Raw genomic sequence first — 18,126 nt, 5'->3', positions numbered from 1 at the left:
TAGCTTGCCTTTATTGTATGTACTGCTTTGCATTATATTCTGCTTTGCATTATATTCAGCGGTAATGGAAGAAATCTACAGGCCTGTATCCTGTAAGACATTATCTTCAGCAAGTTAGGATAAGGCTTGAGGCCTGTGAACTTTGAACAGATAAACTTTGCACAGAAAATGGCCCAATTGAAAACACCAAGTATTTGGGGAGCTGAAAATAGAGTTTATGGGGAAGTTCTGATCACAGGTACAGAATTCAACAGAAGTGTCCAGGCAATAAACTGATGTCTCTAACAGGTACATGAGATACATCTAAGGCTACTTCATCGGATGAAGTGAGCTGTAGCTCACGAAAGCTCATGCTCAAATAAATTGGTTAGTCTCTAAGGTGCCACAAGTACTCCTTTTCTTTTTGCGAATACAGACTAACACGGCTGTTACTCTGAAACCTGCCATCTAAGGCTAGCTTGCTTGCTTGCCTGTATATCTTTTCTTATAAGTTTCTTATTTTTGTATGAGTTTGATTCTTTGTTTTATCATAATAAGTTTACAGGTTTATATTAGAGTATATTTTGGCTATAACACAAGGGACCTGCAGGTCACATCCTGTATGTTGAGCTAAGGCAGTTTGCATACATATGTTTGCGACCTTTCACTGAGATAGATGGTGATGAGCTAAAGCATAAGGTCCATATATGGCTGCGACCTTTAACATGGAGGATATGTTAAAGCAGGTTGGCACAGGGGCTTTCCTAAGTTCATACCCTTTTAAATTTAACAGGTATACCACACCTTGGAACTTGGAAAGAACCGAAATAACCAGTTAGGACAGAAATAAAAATGTTATACCTAACCACAAAAGGGCCATGGTAACAAATGGACTTATATGATAATGGGTGGAGATCTTTGATATACTAATCTATAGGGAAAAGGTTAGTAAGGTGAGGAAATACAAATAAGGAAAAGGGGGAAAATCACCTACTGAATATGCATCAAACATAGCAGTGTCAGCGTAACATATTATAAAAGTGGCATCCCAGCCTAGGAGCAGCAGGAGGACGAGGAGATGTCGTCCTTGGGAGATGCCAGAATGATGGTCACTGTTGATGATAGGTTTCAGAGTAACAGCCGTGTTAGTCTGTATTCGCAAAAAGAAAAGGAGGACTTGTGGCACCTTAGAGACTAACCAATTTATTAGAGCATAAGCTTTCGTGAGCTACAGCTCACTTCCTCAGATGCATATCGTGGAAACTGCAGCAGGCTTTATATATACACAGAGAATATGAAACAATACCTATTCCCACTCCACTGTCCTGCTGGTAATAGCTTATCTAAAGTGATTTCCAGCACAAATCCAGGTTTTCTCACCCTCCAGCCCCCCAAACAAAGGGGGGCTGGAGGGTGAGAAAACCTGGATTTGTGCTGGAAATCACTTTAGATAAGCTATTACCAGCAGGACAGTGGGGTGGGAATAGGTATTGTTTCATATTCTCTGTGTATATATAAAGCCTGCTGCAGTTTCCACGATATGCATCTGAGGAAGTGAGCTGTAGCTCACGAAAGCTTATGCTCTAATAAATTGGTTAGTCTCTAAGGTGCCACAAGTCCTCCTTTTCTTTTTACTGTTGATGATGGGGAAGGTGATGAGGGAAGATGATGGCTAGCGTTTCAGGTTGTTCTACAGGAGATGATGTGAGTATATGGATGTGCAGATGTACATTCTGTAGTATCTCTGTCTTACTGAATTGGGGTGTTTGTGACTGTGTTAAATGTATTATTAAACTATATTTGTAAATATAAAAGAGTTGCTATAGGGTGAGTGTTACAACTGCGCACATTGGGGTTCCCAATTACATAATAATTTGAATAATACTGGGACTGATCTTGGGGCAAGAACCTGACAGCCCTCAAAGTGATAACTGGGGATTCTTAAGTAATCAGTATAATTTAATACATAATCTAAAGATCAGGCAACAGATTGTAGCAACATTTGTAAAGCTCCAAAGTAGTCCGCTATGTATAATATCTCCATGCCCTCATGTAACTACTTTCTAGAGAGTAGAAAATCTAATGGCCAGACTGAGTTTCAAGAGATGTGGATTTTGTTTATGGACCTGTCCCAGACTTCCTGTGGGACTTTAGTAAATCACTTAACCTCTCTGTGGCTCAGTTTCCTCATCTATAAAATGAGGATTGTATATCATTACCTCCAGTGGTGGAGTGGCAATTCACAAGACTCAAGGTAAAATCCTGTCCCTTTTGAAGTTGGTAAGAATTTTACCATTGAATTAAATATGGCCAGATTTTCTCCCAGGGATTTTCAAAGGCGTAAGGGAATGCGGTCCCCAAATCCCACTGTAATATAATGGGAGCTAGACATCTAACTCCCTTAGATTTTGAAAATCCCAGCCTAAATGTTTACAGAGCTCTCGAAGATCTGCAGATGAGGGGGTCTATGCAATCCCAGTGTATGAATAGCAGCAGTAAGATGAGTATGTAGCATTTAACGAGGAGTAGCTGTTGTAATGGTGAGTATAGTAAGAGTCAGTTAAGTTCTGCTGGGAGCAATGACTTCATGATTGGGGATGATGTGCAGCTACATATTCATTGTTAAAACGTGAGTGAAAACATAGGAAATCTAGAGATAACGTGTGAAAAGTCTCCCCTTTTGTTCCTTTCAGATGACACTGAGACATGAGGATGGAGACGAGACTGCTGATCCCCCTCCCAATGGGCGCAAAGATAGAAGAAGGGCCAGTCTTGGCTCCAGTGAACGAAGGGGGTTAGAGCGCAGGAGAAGCCGGAGACATTCAGCCCAGAGCATCAAAAGCACTTTATCAGCTCCTGCAAGTCCCTGCAGTCAGTCGAGCCCAAGCTTCATGTTAGGCCATGGGCAGCATATTGAAGATCTTAGTGAGAAGTAAGTGCTTGAGACAAGAAACATACCTTTATTCTCATTGTTGTTCCTTTCTGTTGTATTCATTGCACATCATTGACTCTGATCATGGTAAACTGTTCAGTTATTTCATTTTCTCCTGCCTTTCTTGCTTTATTCAGAATGTATCTTAATGGACAAAAAGGTAAAACGCTACCAGAGGTTTAAAGGAAGAAAGGTGTGATCACTTGGTTCTTCTATATTCACCTGCCTTTAAGATCTATATGTTCCCTATGAATAGCTGCCTGTCAGTACTATATTTCATTAATTTTTAGAAGAAACAAACCTTCAAAGTGATCTGTAAAATAAACAAATACATTCCTGAGTCTGTATTACCATTTGTCCCACAGGAATGACATGAATGGCATGAGATAAAACATTAATAGGGTGAGATCTGAACAACATTTATTGATAGAATTTTCATCTATTGTAATATATGGACAGAATTTCCATCTGATATATCCATATAGTAGAAGATTCAAATTCTACAGGGAGGCCCTGGTGAAATCATAAACATCAAGATTTATGACACTTGTGCAAAGTTATTGGTTGTTTGGTTGGAATGAATTCATGTGAGACATTTTCTTTTTACAATCAGTGCTCCAAAACGTGTATTTTCTTTCAAGGCTGAGCTGTTGTTTTTAATAGATGTGATGTTATATTTAAGAATTAACAAATGAGATGCAATAATGACCAACTGGGGATGGAATCAGTGGCCCAGGACCAAGGCTAGCCATTCAATCTAGCTGGTTATTACTGCTTGAAAAGTGCTCTGGACTGAGGTATTTATTGGCATTATAAGACAAAAATGAAAACTGACAGATGTTTAAATTTTGTTTATTGCCACTGCCATTCCAGTTCATCTGGACAGGGTTTTGTTAGAGAAAAGTGGGAGTTGTTGATTGTCAGCACCTCTGAAAACCAGGCACAAAGTGTCTTGAGCTGGGAAACCAGAAACTGAAGCACATCAAACAAATGAAGACTTAACATTTGTGAAGTTCTTTGAGCATTTCTGATGGAAGATACTATATACAATCCTGGAGCCTCAAAATTCTGCCAGTCATGTAGGAAATTTCCTACCTTGCAAAGTAAATTTTACTGAATAACAATGGATTCCTCTTAAAAAGACCCTTCCTTCAGAATACGTGAAATTTTAAGGCTCCAGGACTATTAAGTAGTAGTGGTATGTCATATACCGCATAGTGGCTTCTCAGTATATTGAGGGTAAGTCTACACTACCGCAGTACATTGCAGCTACGCCGCTGTGACGTATCTGGTGAAGACACACTGTGCTGACAGGAGAGCACTTTCACGTTGGCATAATTATTCCACCTCTGCGAGAGGTGCAAGACATAGCATGGTGTAAACATTGCTGTAAGTCGATGTACGTCGCACAATGGAGATGTTGTTTTCACACCCCTGAGCGATGTAAGTTCTATCGACTTAAGCAGTAGTTTAGATCAGCTCTCTATGTCCAATGCATTTGTCATCATTCCATGTTTTCATTTGACATCTCTTTCATGCTTGTTTTTGGCTGGGTCTATAGTGAATTTGAGTCTGAGGGCCTCGTGGTCTTACAGGCTGATGACAAGGATGACCGTGCATTTGAGGCTGAACTTCAAACATCTTCAGTGTGAGTGTTGCTGCAGTTGCTCTGCATGGAACACCTCTTGCATGGTTCTGGGCTTTTTCATTACCTTTTGGTGTCTGGAACACATACAGTGGGTGTGATTGACTCCTTAGGGTGATGCATTTGGGTGGAAGAAATGCATTTTATTTCAGTGCTTTGACTCCACAATGATCCTGGATTGATTATTCTGTTGTAATCAAAGACATGCAAGCACACTGAGTTATCCTTCCTGAGGTACATTACAGTTGGTCAGTTTGATGATTTTTTTGTCATTTGCATTCACCCTATTGTTTTCTTTGTTTCATAGCTGGGAACTGGAGAATGTATAACACCAGATGGAAAAAACAGTCTGTCCCAAATCACACCATCCTAATCCCCAACACACAACCCTCTAATGCCCTCTCTGTTTAAATCTGTGTTCATCTCCTTTTGGACCTGATATTATGCTAGTCACTTTCTTTGTCATCTATATTTTAACCATTTTGGGACAGATCTTGGCCCCAGCTCTGGATGTATTGGCAGTGGGCAGGAGCAAAGTACTACACTTCATTCTCCCACTCAGTTCTTGCCATACCAGAGGTTGGGCCTGTAGTTTCTTCACTCCTGGAAAATCCCTGAAAGCTGACTCTTTGAAATTCCAGCCATTCAGCCTCTTGAGAAGATATCCTGCTTTGCTGACTAGTCATCTGCATGATTATGTTTCTTTCTGGATATGCAGAAAAGAAGCCTATATAATTGTCATATTTGATAAAGGGTTTTTTAAGAGCTAACTTTGATATAATGTATAAGTCTTAGAATGCCTTGAAGTATTTAAAAGCATAGCTAACCACTCTGATTCATTATTTGCATTGGCTGCATCCTGTTTCCCAAGCTATAAACATTAAAGCATCAAAATAACATCTAGACACCACATATCTGTTAGTCCCAGACTTAATTGTTTTTTTTAACTCCTGAAACCAATATGACAGCATTAGGGCGAGAGTAAAGGCATATGGTTCAGCAGTTAGATCAAGGTAGAATATTTGCCTGTTGGGACCAGAAGTTCTTGTATTAATGAAAATGAGTCTGACTCTCAGAACTCTGGACCATGTTTTTGCCACACCTGGCTACTACTTAAGGGTACCATTTTCCCATTCCCTTTCAGGATCGCTATGCAGAGAAGACGTTATGGACTATTGTTTCAAAATAGTCATTTTGTGGGCTAGTCATTGTGCCTGAGAAGTAGGAATATTATTTTCTAAAGGGCACATCCTGGCCTCAAAACTAAACAACACAGATTTATGTTAGGTAATTTGATAGAGATGTCTCTTTTCTTTTTTTTATAGAAATATGGTTCCTATGGAATCTTAGTAAGTTTTTATTCATGTTGTATCTGAGTTTAGTCACAGAGTTGGTGGAAACATGGGCAAAAAAACCCTGCAAAAATGTCTTCAAAATATGTTTGTTGTTTTTCACCAAAATATTGCAATTTCAATGCATACTGTTCCAATTCTGAAAAATTTCAGCAAGCAGCAAACTCCCCATGGAGGCATGTTTGTTGTGGGTCCACAGTCCCACCTCCATTGCCCATACAAACAAGTATCTGGAGCATTGTCTTAACTAAGGGCATGTTACATCTGCAACGGTATATCAAAAGCCAGCTCAGTGCTCTCCTGGTAGTGAAATTGTCAGCACCGGACTTTTCCAGACGCCACAGCCTGGTGATACCTTTTGTAATTCAGCCTATAGAAATTACAGGAGGAAAAGGCCTAATTGTTCACCTGGGATCAGCTCTAGTGCCCATTGAAGTCAATGGAAAGACTCCTCTTCAGTGGGCATTGGACCCAGCCCGTAGCATATCACCTAGCAAATGCAGGATTGCTATTTACAGTGTATTTTGCAGGGCTCTATCTATTTTAGTTATAAAATATCCCCAGCTATGAGGCTTCAGTCACTTTCCTTGGAGACTCTTCCAAATTTGCTTCACCATTAGAAAAATTTTACTGGTATTCAGCCTAATTTTCTTTTCCTTAGATTTACTTCCTTGCTTCTGCTGGTAATTACACGGTACATATGTCACTTGATTCCGATGTTGGCTTTACACTGGAATAACTTCATTGACTTCAGTGGAGCTACCCCTGATTTACACTCTCGGGAGATCAGAATCAGTCCCACATAGTATATTGTGTTTCTTTTTAGGCTCTTTTCTTCTTGGTATTTATGGACTCCATTCCCCAAATTGCAGCACGCCCCAGGTTCCTCAAAGTACTCCTTTGCAGAGTGTTCCTCTTCCCTTTCTTTCTAACTCATTCAGATGGTTTGGCATTTATTTTGCTTTTGTTTACCACATCAAACAGGTTGTTCAGAGTCATCTGCTTTGTGTCAATAGGTAAGATTTACTGCAATGGCAAGGAAATAAGTCTTCCAAAAAGAGAAATTTATGGTGGCAGTAAAGCAGAAAAGACAATAGTATCCAAATTCTGTTTTCATTTGCAATGCTGTAAATCGAGCGAAGCTGCGTGAAGCCAGTGCAGTTACTCTGATTTACACCAGTGTAATTGAGAGCAGATTTTGCTTGTAAGATGGGAAAAGGTCAGACTATATGTCTTTAAGGGCAACCAAGTGGAGAACTTGTAGGTCTTTTTCATCATGTTGGCAACCGTCTTCCAAAGTAAATGTACCACTGTTCAAAACAAATAAGGGACTAAATCTGTTCTGTTAGTGTGGTTTAGCAGAGAGCAAAAGCCATCTTTATATACCCATTACAAATACTTAACTAAAATTATACTAAGTGTGTGTGAGGGGAGGAAGGGACTTTTACAGACAGGCATTTTGCTGCAGGCATATTTCTGTTACCTAGACCCTTGACATTTACTTTAGGCCTTACACTCACAAGTTTGCCTTGCACTAGATCCTTTTCTGTTTCCATTCCGCAGGTGAGCTCACTAAAGTTTGGAAACACTTTAATCCTATTAAAATATGACATTTAGAATGATTCAAGGGTGGCACCTTGTGAACTTTTTCTGTCCTGCTCAGAATTTACTAGTCTAAATCTATGGGCCTAGCATAGCATTTTATTTGTAAAATAATAGACTTCTTACCAAAGCATTTCTATATTTTATGTGTGACTCTAGCTTTTTTTCCAGCCATGCCAATGGCGAGTCAAAGAAGACAATAAACAGTGGCAAGATCTTGCATGATAGTGGAGTTTTCATTTTATAGCCTTAATGAATCTTGTGTGCAGTGGTCACATGAGCATTAATAGACAAGTCAAGTGACTGTGTTTCACTTTTGGTTCTCATACTGACAGAACTGAAGGCATATAGTTTGATGTGCAGCTGCGTGGTAGTGGAATTCCTCGGTATGGTTTTCACGTAATGTGCTCTTCATGGGCCCATCCACACACAGCAATATACCAGGAACTGCCGGTCCTCACAGTCTTTCAAATGGGCGCAATGATGAGCCTATTCCACAAAAACTGATCAGACCAAGTGTTTCTCTTTGATCCTTATTATACAAAGAAAATCTTCTACCCCAGAAATACTTCAACTGAATTCTGTCAACAAGACTTAGTGAGCTTTCTCTGGGAAGTTGAAAGTAGATTTACACTAGTGGATCTTATCAGCATTTGAGCAAAGAATCTATCTATGTTTTTTAGGGAATTTAAATATGAAGTGTTTCCAAATAATCTACTGAGACTTATAACGTTGTGAATAGTTAAGTTTAGGTGATAATGCCATCTTATTAGACTCCCTTTTAATTTTTTAGTTTATAATATGTTTCCTTGGCTGTTGTTTATTCTGTCATTTCTGCCAAAATAATAACATGAGGATTAGTCACTCTACATGCTCAGCTGGAGCTTGTACTGCATTAGGATGTTCTGGTGGTACCACAGGACCCTAGCAAGCAAGCAACAAGTAGTTATACTGGGAGGTCTGTCAGGTCTACATAAGCAGGCTTATATGGTGACTGAAGCTGTTATGACTTTACACTCTACCAGTATTAAACCAGTTCAGGGGTAAGTTTCCCCTAAAACTTCCCAATCTTACTTTGTGTTTTGAAGAAGCTTTTCTTCCAGAAGGACTCTGTAGAGGAGGAAAGAAGCAGTGGCTAGAGACGAAAGAGGACATGATATACTTGTGACGAGTGTTCAAGTCTGTTGGCACCCCCTGGAGGAGGACCTCACAGTCAAGATGCACGTTGCCCTACTAGTGCCACTGGGGAAAAGCCCTTCTGAGCTAGACAATAGTGTAGGAATTTTGAAGTTACATCTGCACCAGGTTTTCAGTGTCCCATCTGGAAGAGCCTCCCAGAGCTGAGAGTAACTCGAGGATATTGTGACATAATCCATTATCAGTGGAATTATGCTGAGCCTTAGAAAGGGGCTGGACTTCCTTCAAGCCTCTTGGAAAAGATGGGTTGTTACTGTTTTGAAACACGACAGGGAGCTGTGCAAACATTAGAACTGTCTGGTTTTATGTGTTTTGATGTTGGAAGACCATTCAGCTACATGAAGGGATCATAGCTGAATGCTTTTTGAGATCCTGAAGAGGGTTTTCTCTGCTTAACTTTGGACTCTCTCCAGCTGCACAGCCCATAGCTTTGGCTATAGTGGCCCATAAATTTTTGTGGTGAGACAGTCCTCCAGGGGAAGGTATGCCCAAAGTATATCTAAGACTTTTTACAATTATTGTTATGATTTTCATGGCTTCTGACATTCTGACTATAACCAGTCCTTGATTCCCCCCTCCACCCACAGAATTTACCATGTCAAAATTGTAGCTCTAGTCACAGAATTTTGCGCTTTGTTGACTTTCCATTGCCACAGCTGATATTTCTTGGTGCTATGAAAACATGCTATCGCACAATTGAAAGGCAGATAGGTTTGTTTTTTTTTAATTAAATGATGATGAACGTATGTCAGATCCCTTAGGTTTGGCTGATCCTGCTATTTAAAAAAAGAGAAAAGGGCAATCAGGGTTGCATATAGCACTTGACTCTGCTGGCCTATCAGGAGCTACTGTAATGAAAGTAATTAATAGCAATAATAACAACAATATATGAGTAGGGAGAGCCAAGATTAAGAATTTAAGGGGGCCTATCTAATGGTAGGACATCATTGTAAAATAGAGGGGGTTGTAAAAAGTAACCTTTATCATTTAATGAAAAGACATTGAGTTGTACTTTCTCTTGCCTGAGATTTGTCCCATTTTTGTGTCTGAGACAGTTATCCAAGGCAATAAACATCTCCTGTAGAAGTGATAAACACAGAGACATAGGTTGCGGTATTCATATACTGAAGGACCCATTCATAGACATCCTAGGGTAGGCCACCTAGCATTATGGTTCTTCTTGAAGTAAAATGACGTAAGATTAAATATGGGGGTGGATGGGGATGTTCTTTTAATTTTATTTCATTAGCCACTGGTATGGACAAAAAATGGTGAAGAAATGAAGATCTAAGAATAGTGATCCTCAGAAAAGAGTGGTGCACGGAATGGCAACTGTTCATAACATCAAGCCATTGTTAGTCTCTGACAACAGTACCTTTACCAATAAAAATAGCTGTTGGGGCCCTCCTATTTTAGCTTGGGGACGGATTCCCTTTGTTATGTCCCTCATGCATTCTGAAGGCGGTAACGGTAGCGGATTAAATGAAGAATGAAGCAATGCAGATTTGAAGGGACAGCTGATGAAACAGGGAAGCTAGAAAAAAAAAGATTTGTATACTCAGATGATTTTAAAGAGAATCTTAGAGTGGTCTGGAGGAAGCTAAGGAAATACAATGGATGAGGGGAGATAAGAAACTGATCAAGAACAGTTTTCACTCCCAACCTAAACCATATGTAATAGAATCTATTAATTTATATGGCTCTTGCCCTATTAAAATTTGGTTGTTCAAAGCTCTGCCACTGACGTTGAGCAACTTGCACAGACCCTCTGTACATCAATGTCATCATCATCCTCACTCCCATAACCACGTTGGTCATTGGGGCACCATCACAGATGAGCAATCTACCAATTGTCTCCACCCCTGACAATTGTGTGTCAGTGCTTGAGTCTCTGCGAAGTCCATTCCTGGCCACTCGTTTATACATCAGTGTACCCTTTCATAAAATGTGTGTAACAATGTGAATTGCTTTGGGTTCATTGGGCAAAAGTATGAGATATAAGTATGATACAGGTGTAAGGTGGTATTTATCATAGTTTATAGAAAAGAAAATAACAGGAAGTTAAAAAGCAAAGAGCACTGTCACATATGAATACAGAATGGAAACATATTTCCCCTTTCAACTTTCATTACCCTCCTTCTCATTTTCCAAAATGTAATATAAGTCATGGTAAAAGGATGTATGAAAAGAAAAGGCAGGATTTTTGACCTATTAATTACACACATTAATTTTCCATTTGATCGCAAGTACAAATAAAACCCTTTCTACACAGTGGGCCAAATTCTTGCTAATGTATACCTTAGGCAACCCATTATCAGTAAGATTGCATGTGGTATAAGTCAGCAGACTACTAATTTTATCCAGTAAAACCATTTTATTGAAAATACTTGATGGACATGAGGCTTGCTTTGTTAGCTTTTCTTTTCTAAGGGGGAAAAAAACCCTCCAGTGTAAATAACCTTTTCTTCCAGAGTCATAATTTGATTAATTTGAAATGTTGGCAACTCTCCTTTTTGCTGTTTAGCCTTACACATAAGACTAATTAAACCTCTTCTGTCTGTGAAAGGAAAGACTGTATCGGAATGCTCTTGAAAGGAAGAAAAGGGAAGCCTTTTATGACCAGAGGTGCTTCAGAGCATTTGTTTGTTTTATAAGAGCTGAGGCAGTTAATTATGAGCGGCACTGTTTAACCTAGGAAAGTGAAATTTGAGCCATAAATTTATGACAGCAGCAAGCAATCCTGGAAGGAAATAAAATTGATACCTACTATGACTTGTAAAGTCTTCTCCTTGATGGAATATTTTTCATTTTCTATTTATTCACCTGTAAGGAGTTCAGGAAAGCTGCTTTTCAAGTACTCTGTGAGAGGGAAAACAGATCTGATATTTGAATGGAAAAAAATCTGAAAAGTAATGTGCCTTAAAATCAACCCTAAGGTTTCATTTAAAAAATAACTTTTGGAGGGATAGTGTCCACAGTCATATTATCTCACGTCAGTGAGCTTGGCCAGTGATGTGCAGTGGCTATTTAAATAGGTAATTTGAAGAAACTAAAACGAAAAGAGCTTGTATGCTGATACCTTAATTTTTAAACCGCGGCTTTCCCTCATTGGCAGTAAGCAGTACACAAAGGCATTTGCATACCTGATGGTTTCAGAGAAGTGGGAGTACAGTGTCCTGTAACTTAACTAGGATTGCCCAACCTTATCATTCTGTGGACCACTTCATAAGAGAGAGATTCTCTCATGACCCCACCTTCCCTACCAACATTTCAGTGCCCCACTACCTGGCTCTCAAAATACTTAATTTTGCAGATTATCTAGGAAGGACTCACAGGCCACTGGTCCCTAGATCCACCTTGCAGGAATCGCTGCCTTAGGGCCCGATCCAATGCCTATTGAAATGAGAGGGAAAACAGGTTGATTTTAAACTGTTGACTGTAATGGCAGTTGAATCAGGCCCTAAAAGAACAGGCCCTAATTGAACAGAGGTCTTTGATATACTAATATCTCATTCAGTAAAACTTGCATAAATGCTCGTACAAAGCAAATGATTTTTGGTGAAAAAAATCAAAATAAATATTATTATAAAAACATCCTTTGCTATTTCTCTCTGTTGTGGACCAGATTCTGCTACTCATCCTCAATGAGCAATACCTTACCTTACTCCATGAAAAGTCCCATTGATACTAAGGACTGCAGAATCTGGTCTTATATTGAAAATTCTTTCTCTGTTAGACAGAAATATCCTCCCAGCTACTTCCTTCAAATTCCCGATTAGCCATTTCTTTCTGTTGGAAAATAACTAAGAATTTGAGAATTGCCTGTTTCAAGCTGCATGTTGGAACATTTAGAGGTTGAGACACTAAAAATAATGCTTGTTGAAATACTAAACTCTGTACTGTAGGGAGCAATCTTGTGCTGACTGGTGGATGGACTAGATAATATAAACAGGTTTTCTTCATCTCTGGGTTCTCATATTCTGTGATATTAGCGTAACATAGTGTCATGCTTTCAACTCTTACAGAAGGATCAGAGTCACAGACTTTAGAATTTTCAAACACCTTGTTTTTGAAAGCCTTAATCCAGATCTATTGTCTTCTGGTTGTACTGCTATTCCTTATCATCCTGGTTATTTAATGGTTGCAGCATCCTTTTTCCCTTGTGTTCTCAGAGACTGCTCCTAACCACATTGTAGGGTGCACAGATATTATTAGATTGAGATTCCACTAAAGAATAATTACAACTTGGATTTAAGCAAAAAAGGATCATGTAAAGAAAACATCGAGATTCTTCTGTGTCTGTGTGTGTGTGTGTTATTTTCTTTAGTTAGCACCTTATTCATTTTGCTTTTCCCTTTCAAATAAAGTTGTAGGTTGGTCTTCGGGTGTTAGTTTTTTTCTTCAGTCTCTGTGTTTTTAAAGCTTATGTTTCATTAATTTGAGGAAGCTATTTAATGTCAGCAGCAGGAACAATCTGATAGATTCAAGTTTGATTTTATTTTTAAATTAAAAGGAAGGGGAAAGGATTATCCATTACTTTTAAAGCTTTGGCTACATTGCTTTTAGATTCCCTTGGTATATTCTGTATCCATAAACTGCACTTTATAATCTTGCTAAACGTACATGTACTTTAAAGGGGCTACAAATATTTCCCTGTCTAACTTTGGGTTCTTGTCATGGAAATAGCCAAACAACAACTTTGCCCTATTAGATATCTGTTAGTTTTCTTGGCCGATGATAATCTTTTAAAAGTATTTGCCCCCTTTGGTGGATAACAGACAGCCATTTTAAAGCTGAATTTTAATGTATCCATTGTTCCAGAATTTATGTTTACAGTTTTAAAACACTAATTGCAAAATTCTGATTTGTGATTGATATCATGGAACCTAAGTAAGCCAGTGGTGGCCTTAATGTTGGTCAAACATGCCAGTCCATACAGTGCTAGCTGTAAGCTCTGTAGAGATAAATATTTGCTTTGTGCTAAACTTGATAAAGTAACTAGGCCACTGCTGAAAACCTTGGCAGGTTTTGGAGCTCAATTTCATTGAATAGTTTCCACTGAATCATTTTTCTTAATCTAATTATACTATTGCATTGGCACAAAATCTACATATATATGTACAGACAGAGGGAAAAAGAAAGAAACTATTGCCAAGTTACCCCTTCTCCTATTCACACAAAAATAAACATATACTTAATAAGAAATGCCCCATTGGAGCTGCCAGGTATATTCAGAAATCTGTTGGCTCTTCTCATTTGATCTGTCTCCTCTATCTGTTTGCTTCCACCATATTTTATTATATAAATGGCATTCCCAGTCTTTATTTAGCTGTTTTCCAGTTTTAACAAATGTTTTGGAGCACATTTTCCATTTTTACAGCATTGTTTAGACAACGAATCTGCAGAAGATGTTATATTTCAGCTATTACATGAGCTCTGCATAAGCAGAAAATCTATTTTCTATCCATACTGAAAGTCAGCTGGCACTGGAACTATTTTCTGGATTAAGAAATGAAAAACACCGTTGATTCAGCAGGTATTTTAAGAATAAGATTGTCACTCATCCCAGGCATGAATCAGACCCACTTTCATAAAAACTCTACTCTAGAGGTCAAATTCTGGAGCTACATGTTCAGTTGCTGATTAAGAGTGTTTCCCAGTTATGGACCCTGGATCTGGGTCTTCCCTTAATATGTTAATTCAGCGATTTCCACTATGCAGATTCCACAGTAGTTGGCATGGTCCAATTTGGCTCCACAGCCACAGAAGCCAATGCATATTTCCCTTCACCTTCTTCCCCCACTGCCCCTGGCATCTTCATAACAGACATGAGGACAACCAACCCTTTGCTCTGATTCTTCCCAGCCCAACTGCCATATGTGTCCCATCCTGCTAGGGCTAATATCAGCAGAGTCACTGAGCCCTTCTAACATTTGGATGAGGGCCAGATTCCTTCTGAGCTGCTAGCATTGAGAGAGAGAGAGTACATGAGAAGGGTCACCATGGCCTGAGAAGAAGTCCAGCTGGCTGGCATCTCTAAAATGAAGCCATCATGTAAGAAGCACAGTTTGGACCCATCAGTCCATTGCACCACCACTGGATAGCTGGGGAGATGGGAGGAGAGAGCTACTCACTCAAGCTATCAACTTTCCACCCTCCAATCCACCCACTGCTACACAAAAAATTCCCTTCCCCCCCTCCCCCCAAAAATAATTAGTAACTCTGGTCTCATCTTGTCCTGTATATTGGAGACTTACAGATCTTATTGTGTCTCTAGGGTGGAGTAGGTAGGAGGAGAGACACAAATGGGATTAACGTAAGGCAGCTTTAAGAGCAGGGGAGTGGGAGAACTCATTTACATGACTTCCTGTGCCTCAGCCAAGGCACTCAGCACCTCCTCCTTGTGGAGCAGCATCAGTTCACTTCTGTCCCACTCCCCTGATCCCCACCACCACCACTTTCACATTGCGCCTGCTATCCCCAGGATCAATTGGGCTGATATGTAGACACTTTACTAGCCTCTCTGGAGCTAACTGAGAAGCCAAAAGATCCATGTAGAGGACATGGAGACCATGTGCCTATGCTCATTCCTAAGTGTCCACTCAGCAGTGCGTTTAATTGCCTTGTTTATTGTCCTCATTTTGGTTATGCATAATCAAAAGTGCTTGTTCTAGAAAAATAGGCCAGTTTCTTACAAAATGTGCAGCTCTGAAAGGATTAACTGCATACGTGTTAATGGCCAATTGTAAACCATAAAACCAAGAGTGCCACAGGAATGCTCCATGTGTAGATCATTTGAAACATGTGATACTTTGAAACAATACACAAATGTCTGAGTTGCTGGTTATTTGGTGGCCAGAGGCTATGCTGCAAATGGACTTGTCCATAGGTTCACAGCCTGATTTGGGGCAGGCAGTGGTAACATAGGCTCCCAACCAGTTATCTGATTTTGAATATCCTGCCCTGACATCATGCAAGCAGTAACACGTAAGAAGACATGCTGGGGTTTTTTTAACCCCAAAAATGAGGTCAGTGCTTGTAACAGATGCCAGATGACTAGCACTGGAAACTGAAGTATTCTATGTGTACATACAGGAGGTAGAGCAAGAGCAGAGGAAACATAAGATCTTCATATGACCCTATTAGAATTTCTGAACTCTGGCTTGAAGGGCCCACCACTAAGGGGGAGTGGGGGTGTAAATCTCACTCAAGCCTTGGACTCACTCTTGAGACTGCCAATAAGGGTGCTGATTGTACTGGTGGTTTTGGAGATGTGACTACCTGTCCACTAGGAACTGGGTTAAGATCATGAAGTCATAGACATCCATATAGCTGTTATGTGATAATGATTTTTAGTTTTTTTTTAACCTGGGATCTATTATAGCAAGTGACTTAGAAGTGAAAGTTGCTCCCTATCCTATTACTGTGATTCTTGAAACAATCTAATCCTCCAGATGTGCGGATATTACGTACAACCTTCCTGCACATCGTATATGTGTTGTGAGATGTGAGATCAAAGGCCAAGTTCGTATGCCATATGAGAAGCATGGATGTCTTGTATGACTACACTTTGATGTGTGTCCCTTCTTCAAACATATGTTTAAATTAGGGCTATCAAGCGATTAAAAAAATTAATCCTGATTAATCACATGATTAAAATAATTAATTGTAATTACTCATGTGATTAATCATGCTGTTAAACCATAATAGAATACCATTTATTTAAATATATTTGGATGTTTTCCACATTTTCAAATATATTGATTTCAATTTCAACACAGAATACAAAGTGTACAGTGCTCACTTTATATTTATTTTTATTACAAATATTTGCACTGTAGAAATAAAAGAAATAGTATTTTTCCATTCACTTAATACAAGTACTGTCATGCAATCTCTTTATCATGAAAGTTGAACTTACAAGTGTAGAATTATGCACAAAAAATAACTGCATTCAAATATAAAACAATGTCAAACTTTAGAGCCTACAAGTCCACTCAGTCCTACTTCTTGTTCAGCCAATCACTCAGACAGACAAGTTTGTTTACATGTTCAGGAGACAATGCTGCCTGCTTCTTGTTTACAATGTCACCTGAAGGTCAGAACAGGCATTCTCATGGCACTCTTGTAGCCGGTGTTGCAAGATATTTATGTGCCAGATATGCTAAAGATTCATATGTCCCTTCATGCTTCAACCACCATTCCAGAGGACATGCATCCATGCTGATGATGGGTTCTGCTCAATAACGATCCAAAGCAGTGCAGACCGATACATGTTCCTTTTCATCATCTGAGTCAGATGCTACCAGCAAAAAGTTGATTTTCTTTTTTGGTGGTTTGGATTCTGTAGTTTCTGCATCAGAGTGTTACTCTTTTAAGACTTCTGAAAGCATGCTCCACACCTCGTCCCTCTCTGATTTTGGAAGACACTTCAGATTCTTAAACCTTGGGTCAAGTACTGTAGTTATCTTTAGAGCTCTCACATTAGCACCTTCTTTGCATTTTGTCAAATCTGCAATAAAAGTGTTCTTAAAACGAACAACATGCTGGGTCATCATCTGAGACTACTATAACATGAAATATATGGCAAAAGGTGGTAAAACACAGAGCATAAGACATACAATTGTCCCCCAAGGAGTTCAGTCATAAATGTAATTAACAGGTTATTTTTTTAATGAGCGTCATCAGCATGGAAGCATGTCCTCTGGAATGGTGGCCAAAGCATGAAGGGGCATCCAAATATTTAGCATATCTGGCATGTAAAATACCTTGCAATGCCGGCTACAAAAGTGCCATGGGGACGCCTGTTCTTATTTACGATGTCACCTGAAAGTGAGAAGTGGATAGCATGATCTCCTGTAAATGTAAACAAATTTGTTTGTCTTAGTGATTGGCTCAATAAGAAGTAGGACTGAGTGAACTTGTAGGCTCTGAAGTTTTACATTGTTTTGGTTTTGAGTGCAGTTATGTAACAAAAAAAAATCTACACTTGTAAGCTGCACTTTCACGATAAAGAGACTGTACTACAGTACTTGTATGCGGTTAATTGAAAAATACTATTTCTTTATCAAGTAAATCATTTTTATCATTTTTATAGTGCAAATATTTGTAATAAAAATAATATAAAGTGAGCACTGTACACTTTGTATTCTGTGTTGTAATTGAAATCAATATATTTGAAAATGTAGAAAAACATCCAAAATATTTAATAAATTTCTATTGGTATTCTATTGTTTAACAGTATGATTAAAACTGTGATTAATTACAATTATTTTAATTGCAATTATTTTTTTGAGTTAATCGCGTGAGTTAATTGTGATTAATTGACAGCCCTAGTTTAAATCAATGAGAGCTCATGATAAGTGCCTGATTGACAGCACTGAAAATGAGGTATTGCAGTCTGTGTTTTAGCATGTTTT

At 39.0% G+C, this 18,126-nt stretch overlaps 1 protein-coding gene across 6 annotated transcripts in view; it reads left to right on the top strand.

The window, feature by feature from the left end:
- Positions 1-18,126, top strand: part of FHOD3 (formin homology 2 domain containing 3) — a 625,903-nt gene that overhangs the window by 459,083 nt on the left and 148,694 nt on the right. For all 6 annotated transcript variants that reach the window (XM_073332694.1, XM_073332693.1, XM_073332692.1 and 3 more), the window contains exon 10: positions 2,673-2,911. In XM_073332694.1, coding sequence (XP_073188795.1) covers positions 2,673-2,911 — 239 coding nt within the window. The remainder of the gene's footprint in view (positions 1-2,672; positions 2,912-18,126) is intronic.

Source organism: Lepidochelys kempii, chromosome 2 (genome assembly GCF_965140265.1).
Source record: "Lepidochelys kempii isolate rLepKem1 chromosome 2, rLepKem1.hap2, whole genome shotgun sequence".
NCBI classification, from domain to species: domain Eukaryota; kingdom Metazoa; phylum Chordata; order Testudines; family Cheloniidae; genus Lepidochelys; species Lepidochelys kempii.
This window is presented reverse-complemented; position numbering and strand designations above follow the sequence as displayed.